The 19,345-nt window shown below is 43.6% G+C and overlaps 1 protein-coding gene across 4 annotated transcripts in view; it reads right to left on the reverse strand.

Moving 5' to 3' along the window:
- scn8ab (sodium channel, voltage gated, type VIII, alpha subunit b) overlaps positions 1-19,345 on the reverse strand; it is a 49,842-nt gene that overhangs the window by 13,753 nt on the left and 16,744 nt on the right. For 3 of the 4 annotated variants that reach the window (XM_031568075.2, XM_031568077.2, XM_031568076.2), the window contains exons 7-20: positions 13,607-13,828; positions 13,163-13,226; positions 12,792-12,933; positions 12,315-12,521; positions 11,824-12,105; positions 9,659-10,027; positions 7,763-7,895; positions 7,007-7,245; positions 6,292-6,465; positions 5,523-5,879; positions 4,420-4,896; positions 2,616-2,730; positions 698-852; positions 113-286 (exon numbers count right to left, since the gene is read on the reverse strand). In XM_031568075.2, the coding sequence (XP_031423935.1) occupies positions 113-286; positions 698-852; positions 2,616-2,730; positions 4,420-4,896; positions 5,523-5,879; positions 6,292-6,465; positions 7,007-7,245; positions 7,763-7,895; positions 9,659-10,027; positions 11,824-12,105; positions 12,315-12,521; positions 12,792-12,933; positions 13,163-13,226; positions 13,607-13,828 (3,110 nt within the window). The remainder of the gene's footprint in view (positions 1-112; positions 287-697; positions 853-2,615; positions 2,731-4,419; positions 4,897-5,522; positions 5,880-6,291; positions 6,466-7,006; positions 7,246-7,762; positions 7,896-9,658; positions 10,028-11,823; positions 12,106-12,314; positions 12,522-12,791; positions 12,934-13,162; positions 13,227-13,606; positions 13,829-19,345) is intronic. The other variant, XM_012824838.3, reaches the window with a different exon arrangement.

Genomic DNA, 19,345 nt, shown 5'->3' on the forward strand with positions numbered 1-19,345 from the left:
GAATTCTGTGCATAATTTGTAAACATCATCATAGAACAATACCTTCTGTCCAGGACATTCAGGACTAGCCTTTCATAACAACATAAAACACAAAGGGAAGAGGGATCCTTACATCCACAATGAAGAAGTCGAGCCAGCACCAGGCATTGGTGAAGTATTTGACGAAGCCATAAGCCACCCACTTCAGCAACATCTCCAGGATGAAGATGTAAGTAAACACACTATCGGCATATCCCAGAATGACCTGGATGGTTTTACGCTGCTCAATGTAGACATCTTCAAAGGCCTGGAAGAGCACACACATACACACAACCGCACATAAACACACACGTACATACACAAACACACACACACACACACACACACACACACACACACACACACACACATCCATTAAATATGTACTTACTTCAAAAGGACCTTTATCAACGTAAATCTATATGCATACATGAAATAAACCTGTAGCACACAAAACTTTCACATTGGACACAATTACCAAGATGTAGAATGCTACTTCATATTTCACAATATATGCATTTACTGTATGTGTGTGTGTGTGTGTGTGTGTCCTTGTATGTGTCACAATATATGCATTTATGTGTGTGTGTGTGTGTGTGTCTGTGTGTGTGTGTGTGTCCTTGTATGTGTAAGTACAAGTGCAAGTCTGTGTAGTGTATAAGTGTGTCTGAATTCTCACCAGTGCACCGCTACTAAGCAGGATCATGAAGATGATGACTGTTTCAAACCAGTTGTGTTCCACGATCAGGTAGCAGGTCTTCCTTAGCCACCACCAGTACTTGCCCCACCCCTCCGTGATGGGCACATCGCAGCACGGGTACCGGGCAATGCATTCTGAACACATCACAGCACACAGCAGCATATTACAGTACTGTCAGAAATAGTTTGTGTGTGTCTACATAGTACAACACAAAACTGGACCACAACAGTGGTCCATGACAGGTCCATAGCACTTACACTCACACAAACATACACACACGCATGTGCATGACACACACACCCACTGTTACATATATGCACAAACAAGGGGGTAACCATGGTATAGACATTGGGGGGGTCCAAACGGATAAAACATTTTTTTTAAGTGCATTGCCTACAATTCTCTATTTATATAAGATCGTTTTGAGGACTACATTGACCATTTAAATTCACATCTAAAGGATTAGTGTAATTTCCCAGAGAAATTATGTTCTAAATGTGCGAATAGTAGGCCTAGATTAAAACTAATGTTGTAAGGCTGTCTAGTCTCACATTCAAATTTCTCACCTGATCACCTGCATGTCCAGAGCATGTCCCTGTCTGGCCACTGCTTTCAGCATGCCTGTCTCTCTCCCTGTCTCTCTGTGCTGCCTGCATTTTGACCACATGCCATTTTATCAGAAGAACAGCGATTTAATATTCTGCTTTTATGAGGCTACTCGTTTTATTTGCTTACACATTTAGCTCGGTATCAAGTTACTTACCGTCTGGAAAAAAACGCATATGCTCGGCTGCTTAATTCCTCCATTACTCTACCTCCTCTCCACCAAGTTTACTTACGTTACTTTCTTTGCTCTCCACTGACTGATGAAAAAGTGTTAGGTAACCATGACAACGCAGAACGTCGTGAGGTGGATTCAAACGAAATCACACAAGTGTAGTAGGGGGGAGTCACACACTTATGTTTTTCTTAACAAACGGAAATAAATTGAAAATAAATAGGACATAACAAGAGACCGATCCATTGATAGGGTTCATAAAAGGAGAACATATATTTAACATATTTTCTGCTGTATATTGGGGGGGACAGATTGGTATTTTCTCAGTATTGGGGGGGACACGACCCCCCCAAAGATTGCGTGGTTACGCCCTTTAGACTTCTAAGTTATTGCCCACCCTCTGTCGTGTGCATATTTCATAGTTTTAACAAGCTGGGAGAGTATCTGTAACGTAACATATCTTTGTATTATATATTTATTTTAATTTGAGATATTTTATTAATCTCCTAAGGCATTTAACCCATCCATTGGCAGTGAACACACACACAGAGACACAGGCACAGACATGCACACGCACATGCACACTCACACTCACACGCGCACACGCACGCGCACGCGCACACGCACACGCACACACACACACACACACACACACACACACACACTAGGAGCAGTGGGCAGCCACTTCAGCTGCAGCGCCTGGGGAACAGCTGGGGAATGGGTGCCTTGCTCAAGGGCACTTCAGCCGTGGATGTTGAGGGAAGGGAAAGAGTTCACACACACTCATTCACTCGCCCTGCGCCCTTTTTTCCAGCTGGATCAACCTTTGTGTGTGTGACCTTTGTGTGAGCGTCTCCTTTAGACCATGGCTGCTCCCATACACACACAAATAAGGTAAAGGACTGGTATTTAGTAGACAATCCAAAGCAATGAACAGACAACCTATCAGTAATTGAACCCAGGTGACCCGCTTTCTTTCTCTTTGACACACACACACACACACACACACACACACACACACACACACACACACACACACACACACACACACACACACACACACACACACACACACACACACACACACACACACACACACACACACACACACACACACACCTGTGGTCCAGCAGACTTCTGGGTCCACATACTCCTCCACCACCACGACGGCCATGTCCTCCTCGTCAGGCTTGATGTCTATAGTGCTGCCCTCCGATGAGCTTGTGTCATCCAGCTGCAAGGCAGACAGACCATCAGGTGGAACATTTATATAAAAACACATTCATGTCCAAATCACCTAACCCGTATGCAGAAGGAATGCCCCACTTTATTAGCAAGGCTTGGTTCAGTGTGCTTACATAGTAAATCATTCGGTTTTTTTACACTGCAATTTGTATAATGTTTTTATACTATGTATGTGTTGCAAGTACATGTTACTAGCTGTAAAAATACAAAGACATTTTGTAACGACATTCTTATATACAAAGACATTTGCATGCATTTCTTTTTCCTCCTTGGTAAAAATATTGATTTGTTCTTGAAATCATCTTAATTGTATGTATATATTGTGTATCAATAATGAAAAAATAAAGTAAAGAAGTAAAGTATAAGAAGTAAGAAGTAAGAAAGAAGTACAATTATATCTGCACATCCCTGTAAACACTACAGAGACACACATCTAAACCTTAAGATGGTACTCTAAATTTCCAGGTGTAACCTTCTTATTGACTTTCTGTGGGGGAGAAAGACTGCTGACGAAACGAAAAGCTAACATGCTAGGCTAATGAAGCTGCTGCTGTAGTCAGCCTGGACTGCAGCACCACTCCTTATGGGACCGGTGCCAAACTTGCTCTCTCTCTCTCTCTCACACACACACACACATACACACAAAGACACACACACATACAGAAAGAGAGACAGGGAGAGTGAGAGAGGGAGAGAGGTTTAGAGAGAAAAGGACGAGGTTCGTTTCAGCTCAGATGTGCAGCAGCTCACCAAGAAAACAATCCCCTCACATTACCAGCCATTTTGCCCCGACACTGATCCATGTGGCTGTGCAAGATTATCTCTCGTGGTTTTGGCAGAAATCGGCACAATGCACACAAACACACCACCAGCTTAAAAAGACTCAAACACACACCTCTGCCTGCCAAACACAGAAGATGGTCAGACACCACAATGCACCACATCTGACTTCACACACAGACGAGGTTTTTGCCTCTCTTCACATGGCTGCCTGTATGCAAACATGCACACCAAAGGACAACGAAAGCCTCAACCTGTGCCCTTCTCCGTACTCCTCTGCAATGCTTTAGCCACAACATTGATTTAACCCTTCAGCAAGTGAGTTCGGAACAGTCTAGTAAACGTCTGTAAGATTCTGAAAACAATGTAAGATTCTGAAATTTCATGTTATAATCGACGGACCCAGGCATTGTTTAGAACCTTAATTCTAGGACATTCTGAACACCGTTGTGTGACAGTACCTGCTGAAGGGAGGCAGTAACTGTGACTGCTGACCCAGTGTTGTGGTCTAAGGGCTGTACCCTTTGCTTCGGGCTCCACGTTATTCACCTCGCCACTTTCTTTCTCTTTGACTTAACAACATCTAGTCAGAGAACATTAATTTTCTCCATAACCAACCTGCTGCACTGTAGGTTTTCGTGTGTTGGTTTATTCCTCACTCCCTAACTGCTTCTTATCTTTCCTGCTCTTTTCAATCTTTCTCTCAATTTATCATTGGTCCCTATCACTATGATATCGCTATACAAAGATCCACAGTGTTGTAGGGAATTTGTAAGTGAATATTTAAGAAGAATGAAGGAGATTGCATGGAAGTCTGTTACCAAAGAAGTTGCTTATAGTTTCAGGCCAATGTAACATAGATGTAAAATGTTTTAAGGAATGTGTCCTTGTGACTTACGTCTTTGCTGTTCTCAACATCTGACTCGCTGCTGAAGTCCTCAGTGTTGAGGTTCTCGAAGTCGGACTCGCCCACAGCGATTGGGACACGGACGGTGAGGTTGGGGTTGTTGATGAATGACATGCGGTCCTCGTCGATCATGTACTTTCCTACACTGCTGCCAATGCCGCTGGTGGTGCCATTGCCGTTCTTCTGGTACTCCAGCATGTCGCCGCGCCCGATGTCCGCGCCCGTGTGGTTGCCGATGCATTTGCCCTTCTCGTCGTACATGTCGTCCAACGGTTTGACCTCGTCCTCCAGGTTCTTCTTGAGCATACGGTTCACGAACAGGGGCACTTGCACTTTCATCCAGGCAATCCCAAACTTGAATCGGATGACAGAAATCTGCAGGTTGTTCATCTCACCGTCGTCATCGGTAGCCGCCAAGTTGTCTGCGCTGAAGGAACTCAGTAGCAAAGCCAGGAACAGATTCAACACCTGATAGATAGAGGAAATGGGAGCACATAAAATATCTTAGGCTTTCAAGTGTTGCATTCTTTTAACAGCACTACCCTATCCAACATGTGTTTATATACCACATTCAAGGGACAGAAACAGGTTCAACAGCTGATGGGAGAGGAGACAACAGCACACAGGAGAGGTATAAAAAGGGCTTTTCTGATTCTGCACGCTATTATTGTGACAAATACCACATTATTGACACTCAAATCGACATTACATGCTGAGATTATATGATATCCATGTTGAAGCACCACAAAATTAACATCGCCACTTCTAATCTTGCTTCAATGAGACCATGAAGAGGATACTGCATGAAGTGTTTGAACAGTGTAAACTCTCCTTCAGAAAGGGCAGGAATTAACACCTACTGTACATAAAATACATACATGTTTATCTTCTTTTCACTGTGTAACTAGTGTAAAGAAAATAAATTAAATACTTGACAAGGCTAAGAGTTAAGTGAATACTCGATGTAGTCAATGATGGCCCTGTGTATTTCCTGCTATTTATATAGTGACAATATACAAAAAATATAATATACTATGTATACAGACAATACTTGTGTTTCATCTTATTTTGTTTAAAACTGCTGTTGTTCTCACCACCAGGTTTCCGATGACCATGACCATCATGAAGACGGTGAGACACATGGTCTGACCGGCCACCTCCATGCAGTCCCACATGGTCTCGATCCACTCGCCGCACAGCACACGGAATACAATGAGGAAGGAGTGGAAGAAGTCGTTCATGTGCCAGCGCGGCAGCACGCAGTCCTTGGCGATCTTGCAAACGCAGTCTTTGTAGCTCTTGCCGAACAGCTGCATGCCCACCACGGCGAAGATGAAGACGATGATGGCCAACACCAGGGTCAGGTTACCCAGGGCGCCCACAGAGTTACCGATGATCTTGATCAGCATGTTCAGGGTTGGCCACGACTTAGCCAGCTTAAAAACTCTCAACTAGGGGGCGGAGAGAGGGACAGAATGAGGTAGAAGGAGAAGAAGATTGAGAGGTGGATGACAGAGAGAAAGGAGAGAGTGACAAAGAGAAATAGCATGTAAGCCATATAAACAGTCAGTTAAACAAACAGTAAACTTGAATACACAGATACACACACACACACACACACACACACACACACACACACACACACACACACACACACTCAAATACAATAACCAATCTGAAAGATCTCCATGTTAGCCAATAAGCCACCTTAATTTTTAACTAGTCACCACACACACATAAACTCATATAGACACACACATACACACTCACACATACACACACACACGCAGACACACACACACACACACACACACACACACACACACACACACACCCACACACATAAACCTGCTCTACACTCACCAATCTGAAGGATCGCAACACTGAGAGACCCTCCACGTCCGCCAGACCCAACTCCACCAAGCTCAGACTGACAATGAAGCCGTCAAAGATGTTCCAGCCTTCCTGGAAGTAGTAGTAGGGGTCCATGGCAACCAGCTTGGCAAACATCTCAGCCGTGAAGATCCCAGTAAACACCTGGTGGGCAAATACGCAAACACCACACACACACACACACATATTGAATTTCTAATGCCCTAAAAGTACTTTTTTGGCAATCACTGTTCACTCAATAATTGATACAGCATAGCTGTTCATGTCTTTTCTTTCAATTCATCGAAAATCAAAAACGACTATCCATGATCACCGTTGGTCTGTCTATTTTGAAAAGCGGTTTAAGACAGAAAGCACTTCTTAGATGTATGGACACTGTGTTCAATCAATTACACAAATGTATATGTCTGTTTTATTAAGCCATTTTAAATGATACTAAGGCTTTCCCAAGCCTTTTGTAAGTGTGGAGTGATGGGATATTCATTACATTTATATACATATACATATGCAGTGTGTCACTGGGTAAGTCACTCACTCAGCCTGTATAAGTCACTCAACAGATTTCTCATGGAGAGCACCTCCTTGAAATGTACATAGATTGTGCAATTATGCATATCAATTTCGCAAATGTATACGTCTGTTTGTCTTTTAGTTGTCTGTATACGTCTGTTTTTACATTACTCACCAGGTTTCCCACGGAGAGCACATGCTCGAATTGAGGTGTCATGGGGTAGTGTTCCATGGCCATGAACACAGTGTTGAGCACGATGCAGATGGTGATGGCCAGGTCCACAAAAGGGTCCATGACTACCATGTTCACAACCTCCTTGATCTTGATCCACCACGGAAAGCAGTCCCAAATCAGGAAGATGTTCGAGAACTTGTACCAACATGGCGGACAACTTCTCTGGGAATCTGCTAGCTCTGCATCAGAGGCACAGATACGAATCATAAACCAAATCTTAAATTTTAAGAAATATGATGCAATACTATATAATCAAACACTTAAAAGTGAAATGGTAGTTCTTAAGTTAGCATTAAAGACCAATAATGGCAACTTTTTAATATTTCCAAACCAACCAGAAAGGCGTAATTCTGAGGGAAATGAGAAGGCAATGTTATTATGTAGTGTATTTTTATGCATGTGTTGACCTATTTCCAGGCCCAGCAGAATGTAATAGGCTCTTAACGGCATGGTCAGGCATACTGAATTCCATCATCGTACAGAAGTATTTTTGTTTTCTTTTTTTACATTAAAAATACATATTTCACCTTTAAGATGGATTTGGACTTGATAACAGAGGGAGAGAGAGAGAGAGAAAGGGAGGGAGGGAGAGAAAGAGAGCGAGGGAGAGAGAAATAAAGAAATAAAGAAAGAAAGAGAGAGAGAGAGAGGGAGAGAGAGAGAGAGAGAGAGATAGAGAGAGAGGAGAGCAGTTACCCTCCGCGAGTGTGTTGGTGACCACAGTCATGGCGCTGTTGGCCCGGTCTTTTCTGCTGAAGGACATGTTGAGCTGATCCACTGACACCATGAGGGAACCCGAGAGCTTCCGCTTACAGTCCACCTCAGTGGTCTACATGAACATAACAATGCAAGGGCAAACACACACACACACACATATGTGCAATACACACAGACATACAAACACACACACACACATGACCAATTGGTTACATATTTGGTGGAATGCACAAAGGTACATTCAAACAGATGCAATGGGTATAAATGTGTGAGAGAGAAGACACAGCCTTAACACAAATACATGCACATAGACATCTGAGCGCATGCACACACTCAACACATACACACACACAGACACACACACACTCAACACACAATCTTGTCACCGTGGATAACACACAATACCTGTCAATTGGAGACTGGGCATAGATTTCTAAAGACTTAGACACACACACACACACACACACACACACACACACACACACACACACACACACACACACACACACACACACACACACACACACACACACACACACACACACACACACACACACACACACACACCAGCATGACCATGCATGAGTAGGAGAGTGACAAAGACAGAGATAAAGACTGTATGCCCAGTTCCCGCTTGCAATGCCTTTCCACCAATCACAACAGAACTACTCTTCATAATTCCCCAATGAAATTGTTACATTTCACTGAAGTACTCCCTCTTTAACCAGTCTCAGACACCACGTACATAACCACTTTGCCAGATGACCTTGGCATGCCTATGATGGTGGACTTAGCATAGTGTACAGCATAGAAAGGACAGAAGAACATTTCTCTTGTTTTGTGGTACAATAACCTACAGTGCTAATTATGCTAGCCAGGTGAGAGCTGGGCTTCAGGCTGGGGTGAGACTGTGATAAGTGAAAAAAGATTAAGCCTAGACTGATAGTATAAGGATGTCAAATCACATTGCCAACTAGGATGAGGAGAAGGACTTGTTTTGGTAAAATGTCTGACAGTCTAGTTTTGGTCTAGTTTTAGACTTGGTCAAAGATACTGAAAGCAGATTGTTTCGGAATAGAGAGCTGTCTTTGGCAGAAGATGATAAAGGCTGGAGGTGAGTGAGAGAGCTGGACGTCGAGGAGTCTGGGGATTAGATGGCAGCGGTCTCTGGGACAGATTGATCAATAATGGATCAATAATGCATCTGGAGTGGATCTGGTCTTGATCGCCATATGCGCCACGTCAGGGCCAGAGACACAGCAGAGCGATTGAGTCAGCTGCTTTCAGAGCGTGTGTGTGTGTGTGTGTGCGTGTGTGTGCGTGTATGAGTGTTTTTGTGTGTGTGTATGTATGTGTTTTTGTGTGTATGTGTGTGAATTTAGAATGAGACTGAGACGGTTTGAGATGAAGGATGAGAGTTGAGGATTGAAGGAGGGTAACAGTTTCAGGATTGCATATGTAAACATGATTCTCAAGGGCAAGTTGAGGGGTTTGGATTTCAGCTACCCTGCAGTGTTACATGGTTTATTCCATTTCAATCTCTTTCTCTAGTATGTTGTGGATAATACTAATCAAAACGGGGGTGGGAATGGAAAGGCTTGTGGAGATGGGCAGACAAGAGCATGCAAATTCATAAAAAAAATATTAAAAACCTAATAAATAAATGTAGACAATGAGAGTTAAGGATGGTGTAATAATACCAGCTAAGGAAAAGAGTTAAATAAGAGAAAGAGAGAAATAAGAAAAAAAGAAGAGGCAGAGAAGAAGAAATAAATCGTGGTGAGTAATAATCCAAAACAAACAAACAAAAAGAATAATAATCTGCCACCCCCATGCCTAGAGTCTAATAGTCTGCCCCGTTCAGGACGTCCTTACACTGTCATCAGAAGCTGCTCTATATATTTTCACCTCAGGCAGGAGACGCCCGGGTCCCTTGGAGCCAATCAGAGACACCACGCCGTTGCAGTCCACCGTGCTGTTCCGCTTGCCGCCAGAGTGTGGCGCCAGCGGGTTGAGGCGTGAGGAGCCCTGGCTGTAGCCACTGTAGCTGTTGCGGCGGTAGGGGATGAAAAGGGAGCCACGGCGGTCCTCGCTTTCCTCCACCGTGCTGTGCTCGTCGTCGGCGAACTCGTTCTCCGAGCCAACGTCCTTGCCACCGCCGCCACCTCGGCCCTTGAAACTAAAGATACTGCTACGGCTGTTATGACGAGACATGAAGGGCGATCCAGGGATGCTGAGCAGAGACTGGGGAAGAGAGAGAAAGACAGACAGACAGAAAAGACAGAGGACAACTGTTAGAGGTGAAGACACAAGGATTGATACTGAGCAGAGAATGGGAGAGAGGAAGAGGGAAAGAGAGAGAGGAATAGTAGAGGAGAAACAGACATGAAGATGCTGAGCAAAGACAGAGAGAGAGAGGACAAACATTGGAGGAGAAAGACCCATGATGCAATGAAGGGAATGGAGAGACTAGGAGAGGACAAGTGTGATAGGGGGATGACATGAAGGGAAAGGCAGTGATGCTGAACGTAGACTGTGAAAGAGAGAAAGAAAGAGAGAAAGACATGTAGGAGGAGGAAATTAAGACATAAGGGAATCCAGAGCTGGGGCTGGGCGATGTATTGGTATAGCTACACCGATATATTTTTCAAACGGGATATAGGATGAGACAATACCGTTTTATACTGATATAGTTTGATGTTGCCTTACATAACCCGTATCTTCCATAAAGATGCCAGTGTTTGCTCCTCTCATCTTCTCTCCCACACTCTCCGGGCAACCCCACCTCCGCTCTCCCTCTGCCTCTGCATTTTAAGCCAGCGATATGTTATGCCAGCGATGGCCGGTATGTTTTCATGAATGTAAAGAGTTCTAAAAGGTATAATTGACTTATATGTGCATACACCTAAAAACTACCCCAGACCCTTGTCAATATAGTGAGTAGACACTAAATATAACTGAATAACTACTTTGAGAAATGTTTTTACGTTACCTCTGCCATTCACCAATAATAGAAAGTGGAGGTTTGGTATTAACATGTTTAGCTAACAGTTCAGCCACGTCTGTGAACCCATTCGCTTACAATTTGTTTCTTTTATACAGTTTGTCTCTTTGTGTTTCTGCTGCAAAAACAGCTCAGAAAGTAACTTAGCCGTCTCTCTCATTATGTCAACTATCACCACTGGAAGCGGCCACAGTTGTCCAGTCAAGAAGGAACTCAATCGCAATCTCAACAGCCTGGGCATGCTCCTGACAGCAAATAAATGTATAGGCTATTTTCCCAAGAACAGATTGTTAATCGTATTATGCATGTAACTACACTATTCATGCAGTTCAATCACGTTCTGCAAAACATTGTCCCACAGTGGCTTTGATATACAACTGAACATTAAGCCCAGCCCCACCTTAGCAGAGACTGAAGACAGAGAGGCAGAAGTGTTATAAGGTGGAAGAGGCATGAAAGGGGAGCTAGGGATGCTGGACAAAGACTGTGTGTGTGTGTGTGTGTGTGTGTGTGTGTGTGTGTGTGTGTGTGTGTGTGTGTGTGTGTGTGAGACAGAGAGAGAGAGACAGAGGACAAATGTTAAGAGGAGAAAGACACACGAAGGAGATATTGTGCAGAGACTAGGAGAGAAATGGGGGGGGGGGGGGCATTAGAGAGGAAGGGACATGATACAGTATAGGGGAAAGGGACATGAGACAGTATAGGGGAAAGGGACATGAGACAGTATAGGGGAAAGAGACATGACATTAGGACATAAGGCAGTAGCCAGGGATGCTGAGAACAGGCTGAAACAGAGGAAAGGTGAGTTATAGGAAAAAGAAACACACTCTACATTAAAACATGGAAAAAGAGTCAGAGATGGTGAGGACAGACAAAAAGAGACAGAGTACGAGCAGGGTAAGACACCAAAACATTGAGATGTGTCTGACCATGAAGAAAGGCCTTTTAAAGGAAAGAGACATAACAAGGATACACAAAGGATCACCCTGAAACACACACACACACACAATCACACATACACTGTCCTAGCGGTCACCTGATTCATGATTGAGGTTTTCCGACCTAGCCGGTTGTCGGGGAAGCGGAAGCGGCTCCGTTTGCTGCCGTCGTCAGACTCGGATTTGACCACCTTTTCGCTGTCGCCCTTCTCCTTCTCTTGCTCCTTCTGACGCCACTTCTTCTTGCGGTTGCGCCGTTCCTTGGCGCTCTTGGAGCTGAGTTTGGACGCCTCGGAGGATGAGCGGGAGAGTTGCTCCTCACCCCCATCCACCACTGCGTCTTCCGACACCGTGCCTGCTGACGTTGCCATGGCGGCGGCCTTGGTGAAGAAACAGCAATGGTTTTATTAATGACTTTTTCCCGTCCTGATGCGATGACTGTGTGGTCACAAATCTTCAGTCTTCACATTTGTGCACGAGTTTGATTTCAAAGACTGTATTTGCTTTTCAAGCTGTGTACATACACTATATCTAGTTCCCCAGTTACTGGCACTATTTACTAACAAGTTATTTATCAATAGTTGTGTACCTGTGCATCATCCTGCTGTTTCTTGAGCTCCTCCAGCATAGCCTTAAACTCAGCCTCCTTCTGCTCAGCCTCTTCAATGGTAGCCTGGTTCTGTTCCTCATAGGCCATGGCCACCACAGCCAGGATCAGATTCACCAGGTAGAAGGAGCCCACAAAGATCACCAGCACGAAGAAAAGCATGTACGTCTTCCCTGCGGCGCGGAGTGTCTGAAAGAGCAACCACAGGGATGGGAGAAAAATGTAAATGTGGTAATGATAACAATATTCTCCATATATTTAGCACCTTTTATACTTTCAATTCACTTGGGTTATGGCCAAAGCTAATGCGGCAGACGTCTGATGGCCTCACTTGTGTATAATAGCTGATATGTGCAGCAGGAATCACTACTTTTACAATGAAAGAAAAAGTTGGCTGCTATCTGAGAGATGGCAGTGCTGGTGGTTGTGGGGGGGAGGGGGGGACGGACGACGACTGACCAGCTGGTAGAGGTTTTCCCAGAAGTCCTGGGTCATGAGTCTGAACAGGGCCAGGAACGCCCAGCCAAAGGAGTCGAAGCTTGTGTAGTCATAGTTAGGATTCTTTCCGGCTTTCATGCAGGTGTACCCCTCAGGACACCGCCTGGAGTGACGCACACACACACACACACACACACACACACACACACACACACACACAAACACACACACACGCACGCACACAAACACACAGAGAGAGAGAGAGAGAGAGAGAGAGAGAGAGAGAGAGAGAGAGAGAGATGAGCATCCCATAAAAAAACCATAATGGCTTCCTTTGTGTCTGCATGCTGGGAAGCAGAGCCTTAATGATGAGCTCAGCATTATCGACTCACCCTGAGTCAGAGCTGTTTCCACAGAGCAGTGCATCTATCTGGTTCGGCAGGAAGTAGAAATTAGCTGCAATGCAAAGGGCAGGTCTCTGTGTTAGTTCACATGTATGGGCAAACACAACACAAAACCTCCAAAAGACTCTGCAGACTACAGGTCAAATAAACTGCCTGTAATACACAGTCAGAATTCTCCAATTACACAGACGAAGAATGTTGCTGTCTGACTAAACTAAGATGAGCAACACAAACCTCTGCAGCCTGTTTATATTTGTGTGTTTGTGTTTATATGTTTACGTTATGTTATATTATTGTGCCTGTATGTACGCCACTATTTGTTAATTTATATATATAGTATATGAGTATGTGTGTGTGCATGCAGATGTAAAGGTGTGTGTGTGTGTGTGTGTGTGTTTTGCATATCGTATCTGTCTCAGTGAGGTGACTCACTTTCATTCATGATATACTCCTTCCAGTCAAAGCCGCGGCTGCCGTTGGCCAGGAAGGAGTCGTTTGTGTTGATGGGCCAGTATACACACTTGTGCCGCAGGTTCCCCATGAAGAGCTGGAGGGCAATCAGCGCAAACACACTCAGGCAGAACACTGTCAGGATCATCACATCTGATAGCTTCTTCACTGACTGGACCAGAGCGCCCACAATGGTCTTCAGGCCTGTTTAACACAAACACACACACACACGCACACACACACACATCACATACAAACACACACACACACAGCCGCATATGACATACAAACACACAGACACACACACACACACATACACATTACATGCAAAAAAGGCAGGGGTACACTTAACACCCACGTAGATCGATACAGGGAGGCATAGTTTGTGTGTATACTCATGCACACACACACACACACACACATAAATAAACTCTCTCACACACAGTGCATACTAAAAACTACTGTAAACTCTCAATACAAATTTGAGAATTTGAGGGGTTCTATATATTATCAAATTATAGTGTATGTATGCTTTAGTGCAAACCAGTTTCCACAGAAATATGAATGTGAAGTTGTGTGACTGGAGGAGTGGTGAGAAGGTTCCAGGTAGCCTGTTTTAAACTCATCAAGCTAGGAAAATATACACAGAAACCAAACCCTTAATACCAACACACACGTCTAGTTTCTTTCTTTCAATTGTTCTCTCTGACTCTCTCACACACACACATGCAGACACACACACACCACCCCTAATGGCATTTCCCACAATTTACTTGTCTTAGCCTGAAATATGTAGTTAACGTATGAAATCAAGAAAATAAAAATACAATAAGGTACACACATTCCTCTCACCCCCCAGAACAGTAGTTTCTTCCCATCCCGTTTCGAATCCCTCCCCCCCCAAAAAAAACACACACACACACACACACACTCATATAGCGTTGTAACAAAGGTGATCCCTTAAACGTGCTTGTTCCCCCTTTTAAAAACAACAAGTAGAAGATACAGCCTCTACTTGCTAGATCTAGATTCCAGTAAATTAATCTATTTAAGTAAGTGCATACATTGTATAAAGTGAAGTGCTCCCACTTGCATATCTTCGTGTCTTTTTCAGCAATTTTTTCACTGAACCAACAATTTTAAGTGCAGCCTAAAGCTGTTTTTCCCCCCTAAATTTTGTCTCTGGAATACATGCAAAGCAATGCATGGTATATAGCTGTGAGTAGTCACACGGGTTTCCTATGATTTGTCACCACCGGCGACTCCTTGTCTGTGTAATGTGTAGCGTGACACCCTCTCGGACAGAGAGACCACTGAATTCAAAATAAACGTCAGTCGTTAACTCGGACATGCTCTCCGACTTCCTCGCAATCCTCTAGCTTACCAGGATCTTATGCAAACACATGCACAAACAATCCACGCGGACACACCCAGACTGCAGCGGACTCTGAGGTGGGAGTCTGGGCCAGGTTTGGCCTGAACCCAGCCTGAATCCAGCCCTGATCTGGACCAAAGTCGGCAACAGTCTGTTGGTGTCAGATCAGGCTGGTGTACGATGATGAGCCTCTTGTCCGTCTGATCCGACGTCCGTCTGCACACCCCATGTTAGAGGTGCAGGAGCTAGTTCTGCTGTCAAATAATTAAAAATGCTTCTGTACAAACAACAGTGATGCAATTCCAAAGGTATGGCAAAGAAAGAGTGTATTTCTCAATACTGCTGTACACTCCAATCATCTTGTGTCTTTGTTTTGGGTATTTTATATGCAGTCATTTACATATTTTTCCTCAGGGCTTGAAAAATGTAAACAATTACAATAAAACACCTGAAACAGACCAAGAGGGTATAGAATGCACAGGAATACTGTGAATCATTGGCCTTTATCATAACTTCTGTACCGCATCACTATTCAGAAGCAATTTTATTACAGTAGAAGCTACGCACTGCACCTTTAAAACGGACACTGCAGAGTTGTAATGCCAGTGAGCGTCTGCAGCGGGCAGGACAGAGAGGAGCCTCACCTCTTCACAAACACTCATCTCACGATCGTAAGCTTGGTTTATGAGAGCAAACCCTCCATCTACAGAAGTGCAGATGAAATAGGCAGAAAGAACAGCAGCAACAGCAGCAGCAGCAGGAGCAGGAAGGAGGGAGCAGAGGAGAGAAGGAGGAGGAGTATGGAGAGGACAGAAACGGAGAAAGAGAGTGGGAGGGGGAGGGGAGGGCGGTGAGGAATAAGGCTTTACCGCATGCAGGCCATTTAAACACCAAGGCTGAAGACATCATCATCGTCATCATTATCATCATTGTCATTGTCATCCCCTTCGTCGGCTGGACTGCCATAGGAATGATGACGTTTCCATTATGTTTATTGTGCATGTCCTAAAGCAAATGCAGTGTTCTGTCTGACATATGTGCTTTCAGGAGTGCTAAATTCTCCACGATCAGTGCTTCTGCAAAGTACCAATTCTCACTGAGAACCTATCCTCCTAACCATCCTTATCCACTGTCCTCTAACCTGACCTGCTAGTGTTTCACTGAGTCGAAGCACAATAGCAGAAGGCCACGTTTTCTGCTTGTGTGTGCACAAGTGTGTGTGTGTGTGTGTGTGTGTGTGTGTGTGTGTGTGTGTGTGCACGATTATGTGTGACAGTGTGTGTGTGAGAGAGAGTTAACACAGATACAGTGTGACTTTCATCAGTTTTGGCTCAGAATATCTATTAACCTCCAGGGGTAAGCTAGATAAACAAGTATAAACTACCAATGAGGCACATGTCTCTCGCTCTCTCTCTCTCTGTGTGTATGTATGTGTTTGTGTGTGAGAAGCAGCATGCAGCAGAATGATATCATACACTAGGCTTGGCAGTCTTACTAAACACATGATGCATAGCCCACAAGAAAAGACTATGGCTAAGAGTTAGCTTTGAAGTGGGCTAAATCGAAATGTTGGATTGCTTCTGCAATAGGACTGGTCAACTGGGGATACCTCTAGTCTACACTGTCCTAGTGTCTGTATTAACTCTTGAGTTAGCTGTTGGCTAAGTTAATCTATGTGCACGACAGTAACTGCTTTTAGGAGCAGAACCTAAATATGTAAGAGCATCTGAACACTAAGAAGACACCAAGAAGATGACAGGAGTTGTATTGTCATTGTACTGTATGTGTATTTCACTAAATTATCAACAATAACTGTCTTCATCGCGTTATTCCCATTGAAGAACATCATTCAGGAGATACTAGATAATATATCCAGTGTTCACATACTATCCCATTGCAGTGGCAGAATACTGAGCTCACATGAGGGTTACATGAGCAGCAATTATACTATACTATAACATACCACACTATGCTACACAATACAATACTATACTATACTGTACTATACTATACTATACTATACTACATTACACTAAAATAGAGTATTATCTCTATCAGGATGCAAGTGAGAAAATAACCTTGCCATGGAACGAGTTATCAGTTTGTCAGGAATAAAAACTTAAGGAGAAGCTACAAAACAAGAAATTGTAGAGTAAAGATGGTGAAAACGGTGGCCAAAGACAATCGTCTAAGCAGGACTCCTGTGAAAAACTCCCATAAACACGGCGCGGAAAGCACTTTAAGAAACGCTGCTCCACAAAGATTGAACGCTCCAGGTTGCAGTATAGAACACAACAGCAAGGGGAAAGAGAGACAATGCTTTTCAACGTGATCTTCTGGAGGCGTAGAACAGATACAGCGTGAATTAATGAATTCTACCAATGGCTGAGAATCAGATACCTCAGTGGAGGTGTGCATCTTGGAGGTGAAGAATCTTGACTGAGACTGAATGAAAAGTCTCAAGTGCAGGAAAAGATAATGAACCTTATCCAAAATTCAGCAGCAGTTATTGCAACTTCTTCAAATTCAGCAGAATATACAGTTTTTCTGGTGAAATTGGTGGAATGGAACACCATGCAATCCACCAAGAGAGAGAAGCTGATTAGTTGTGCTCAGTTGAGTATTTCAGTAGTTCATCTAAGGCAAGAAAGACAATTATGAACAGAAACTTTATGCACTCAAAAATTACATGAACCAGGCACATTTTGGCACCTCACTCCTCCAAGAGCAGGAAGCAGCATGGTGGCCTGAAGGAAGGGATATAAGAACTATATAAGAACTAAAGCAGGGTCTTGGACAGTTGTTTTTTCTTTGGTGCACATTCATGAATGAATTAGTTCTTGAGAATGGGGGAAAAAACTTTGAATGTGTATAACACTAACAGTATATTTCTCTAGTTCGCCCATCGGAATGCTTGACGTGGAGCGCTGGTAATAAGCATGTTTGGCTTGGTAGCTGGTCGTGATCTTAAGATGCCTATAGCAGAGACTGTGTGTGAGCGATGTCCCCTGACTGCCCCTATGAATAAGGGGTAATGTGAGCTTAAAGCAACTAGTGAAAAGGAGAAGAATGGGGAGGAGGTGGGATACTTTGCTATGCCAGAATGCATGACATGGTGGACAGGGAAGGAGGTTTTAAGTCTCGTAGAAAGCGGAAGTGGGGTGAGTGATGGCTGTCAATCATCCCTATGGGCTCCTCCTGAACTTTGTTTGGAAAAACATGATTTGATGTTCAAGTGTGTAGATACTAAAGCTACAGAATGCTACATCTGGAGTCTGCACTAGGTAAATATTGCTGTTGGAATAGGTATAAGTTAGTAGGTATTGAGGTATCATATCATGACAGAAGCTATTCTACCAGAAACAGCAGCTCAGCTGTAAGAGATTTAAGACATTTGAGGCAATCCTGTAACGCAAAACTGATCTGCCAGCAAGAAAAACAAGAACGCTGAAAGGGCTGATGAAGTTCCACACGTTCCAAGTCTGAATTGATGAGTAGAACACTTAGAGCTTTCAAAGTGAAGCATTATAGCCACTCTTGCAATAGCAGTAGTAGCTCCAACAGATATAGGGTATGCAGAAGGGACATTTGGGAGCTCAAGCAGAGCTCCTCAGCGATGCCACACCCTGAGAACTGAATGAGAACACGAAAGACCATTTTAGTACAAACTGGTGAAAAGTGAAACTTGGTGGGTAAGTGTCACATCGGTGGCCAGAACATTCTATCCACAACTAACCTCTCTATCGACAACTAGCCTTTCTATTGATTAACCTCTCTATTTACTACTAGCCTTTCTATTGATTAACCTCTCTATCGACTACTAACCTTTCTGTTGATTAACCTTTCGATCGACAACTAACCTTTCTTTCAATAACTAAACCTGCTATTGCCTACTAACCTTTCTATCAATTAACTTGGACGCTAAAGTGAATGCATGTAAGGACTTGTAAGGACACTAGACTAGCTGTCATTGAAGTTTGTAATTAGATGAGTTATTTACCTTACAGAGTTAGGCCAATTAGGGTGCATTGTGTAAATGGGGAGGTCTTTTAAGAATACCAAGAGTTACTGCTTAACTTTATGTAATTTGCTTGATGACTAGACAGTTAACTAAGTGTGATAAGTAAGGTAGATGGGCTAGGATGAGCCACTATGAGGTGCCACTACAATTTAATTATTGTTTGTGTTCCAGAAAAACTTGTGTGCACTCTGTAACAATGTGCTTCAGACATACAATAGTTCACACCAATGCATAGCAAAATATTAGCTGAAAACAAGAGTTTAGCGTGAAATCTTTGACTTGCCAATCCACAAAACATCTTAATATACTGATGAAACACAACAAA

Source organism: Clupea harengus, chromosome 5, assembly GCF_900700415.2.
Source record: "Clupea harengus chromosome 5, Ch_v2.0.2, whole genome shotgun sequence".
Classification (NCBI taxonomy): Eukaryota; Metazoa; Chordata; class Actinopteri; order Clupeiformes; family Clupeidae; genus Clupea; species Clupea harengus.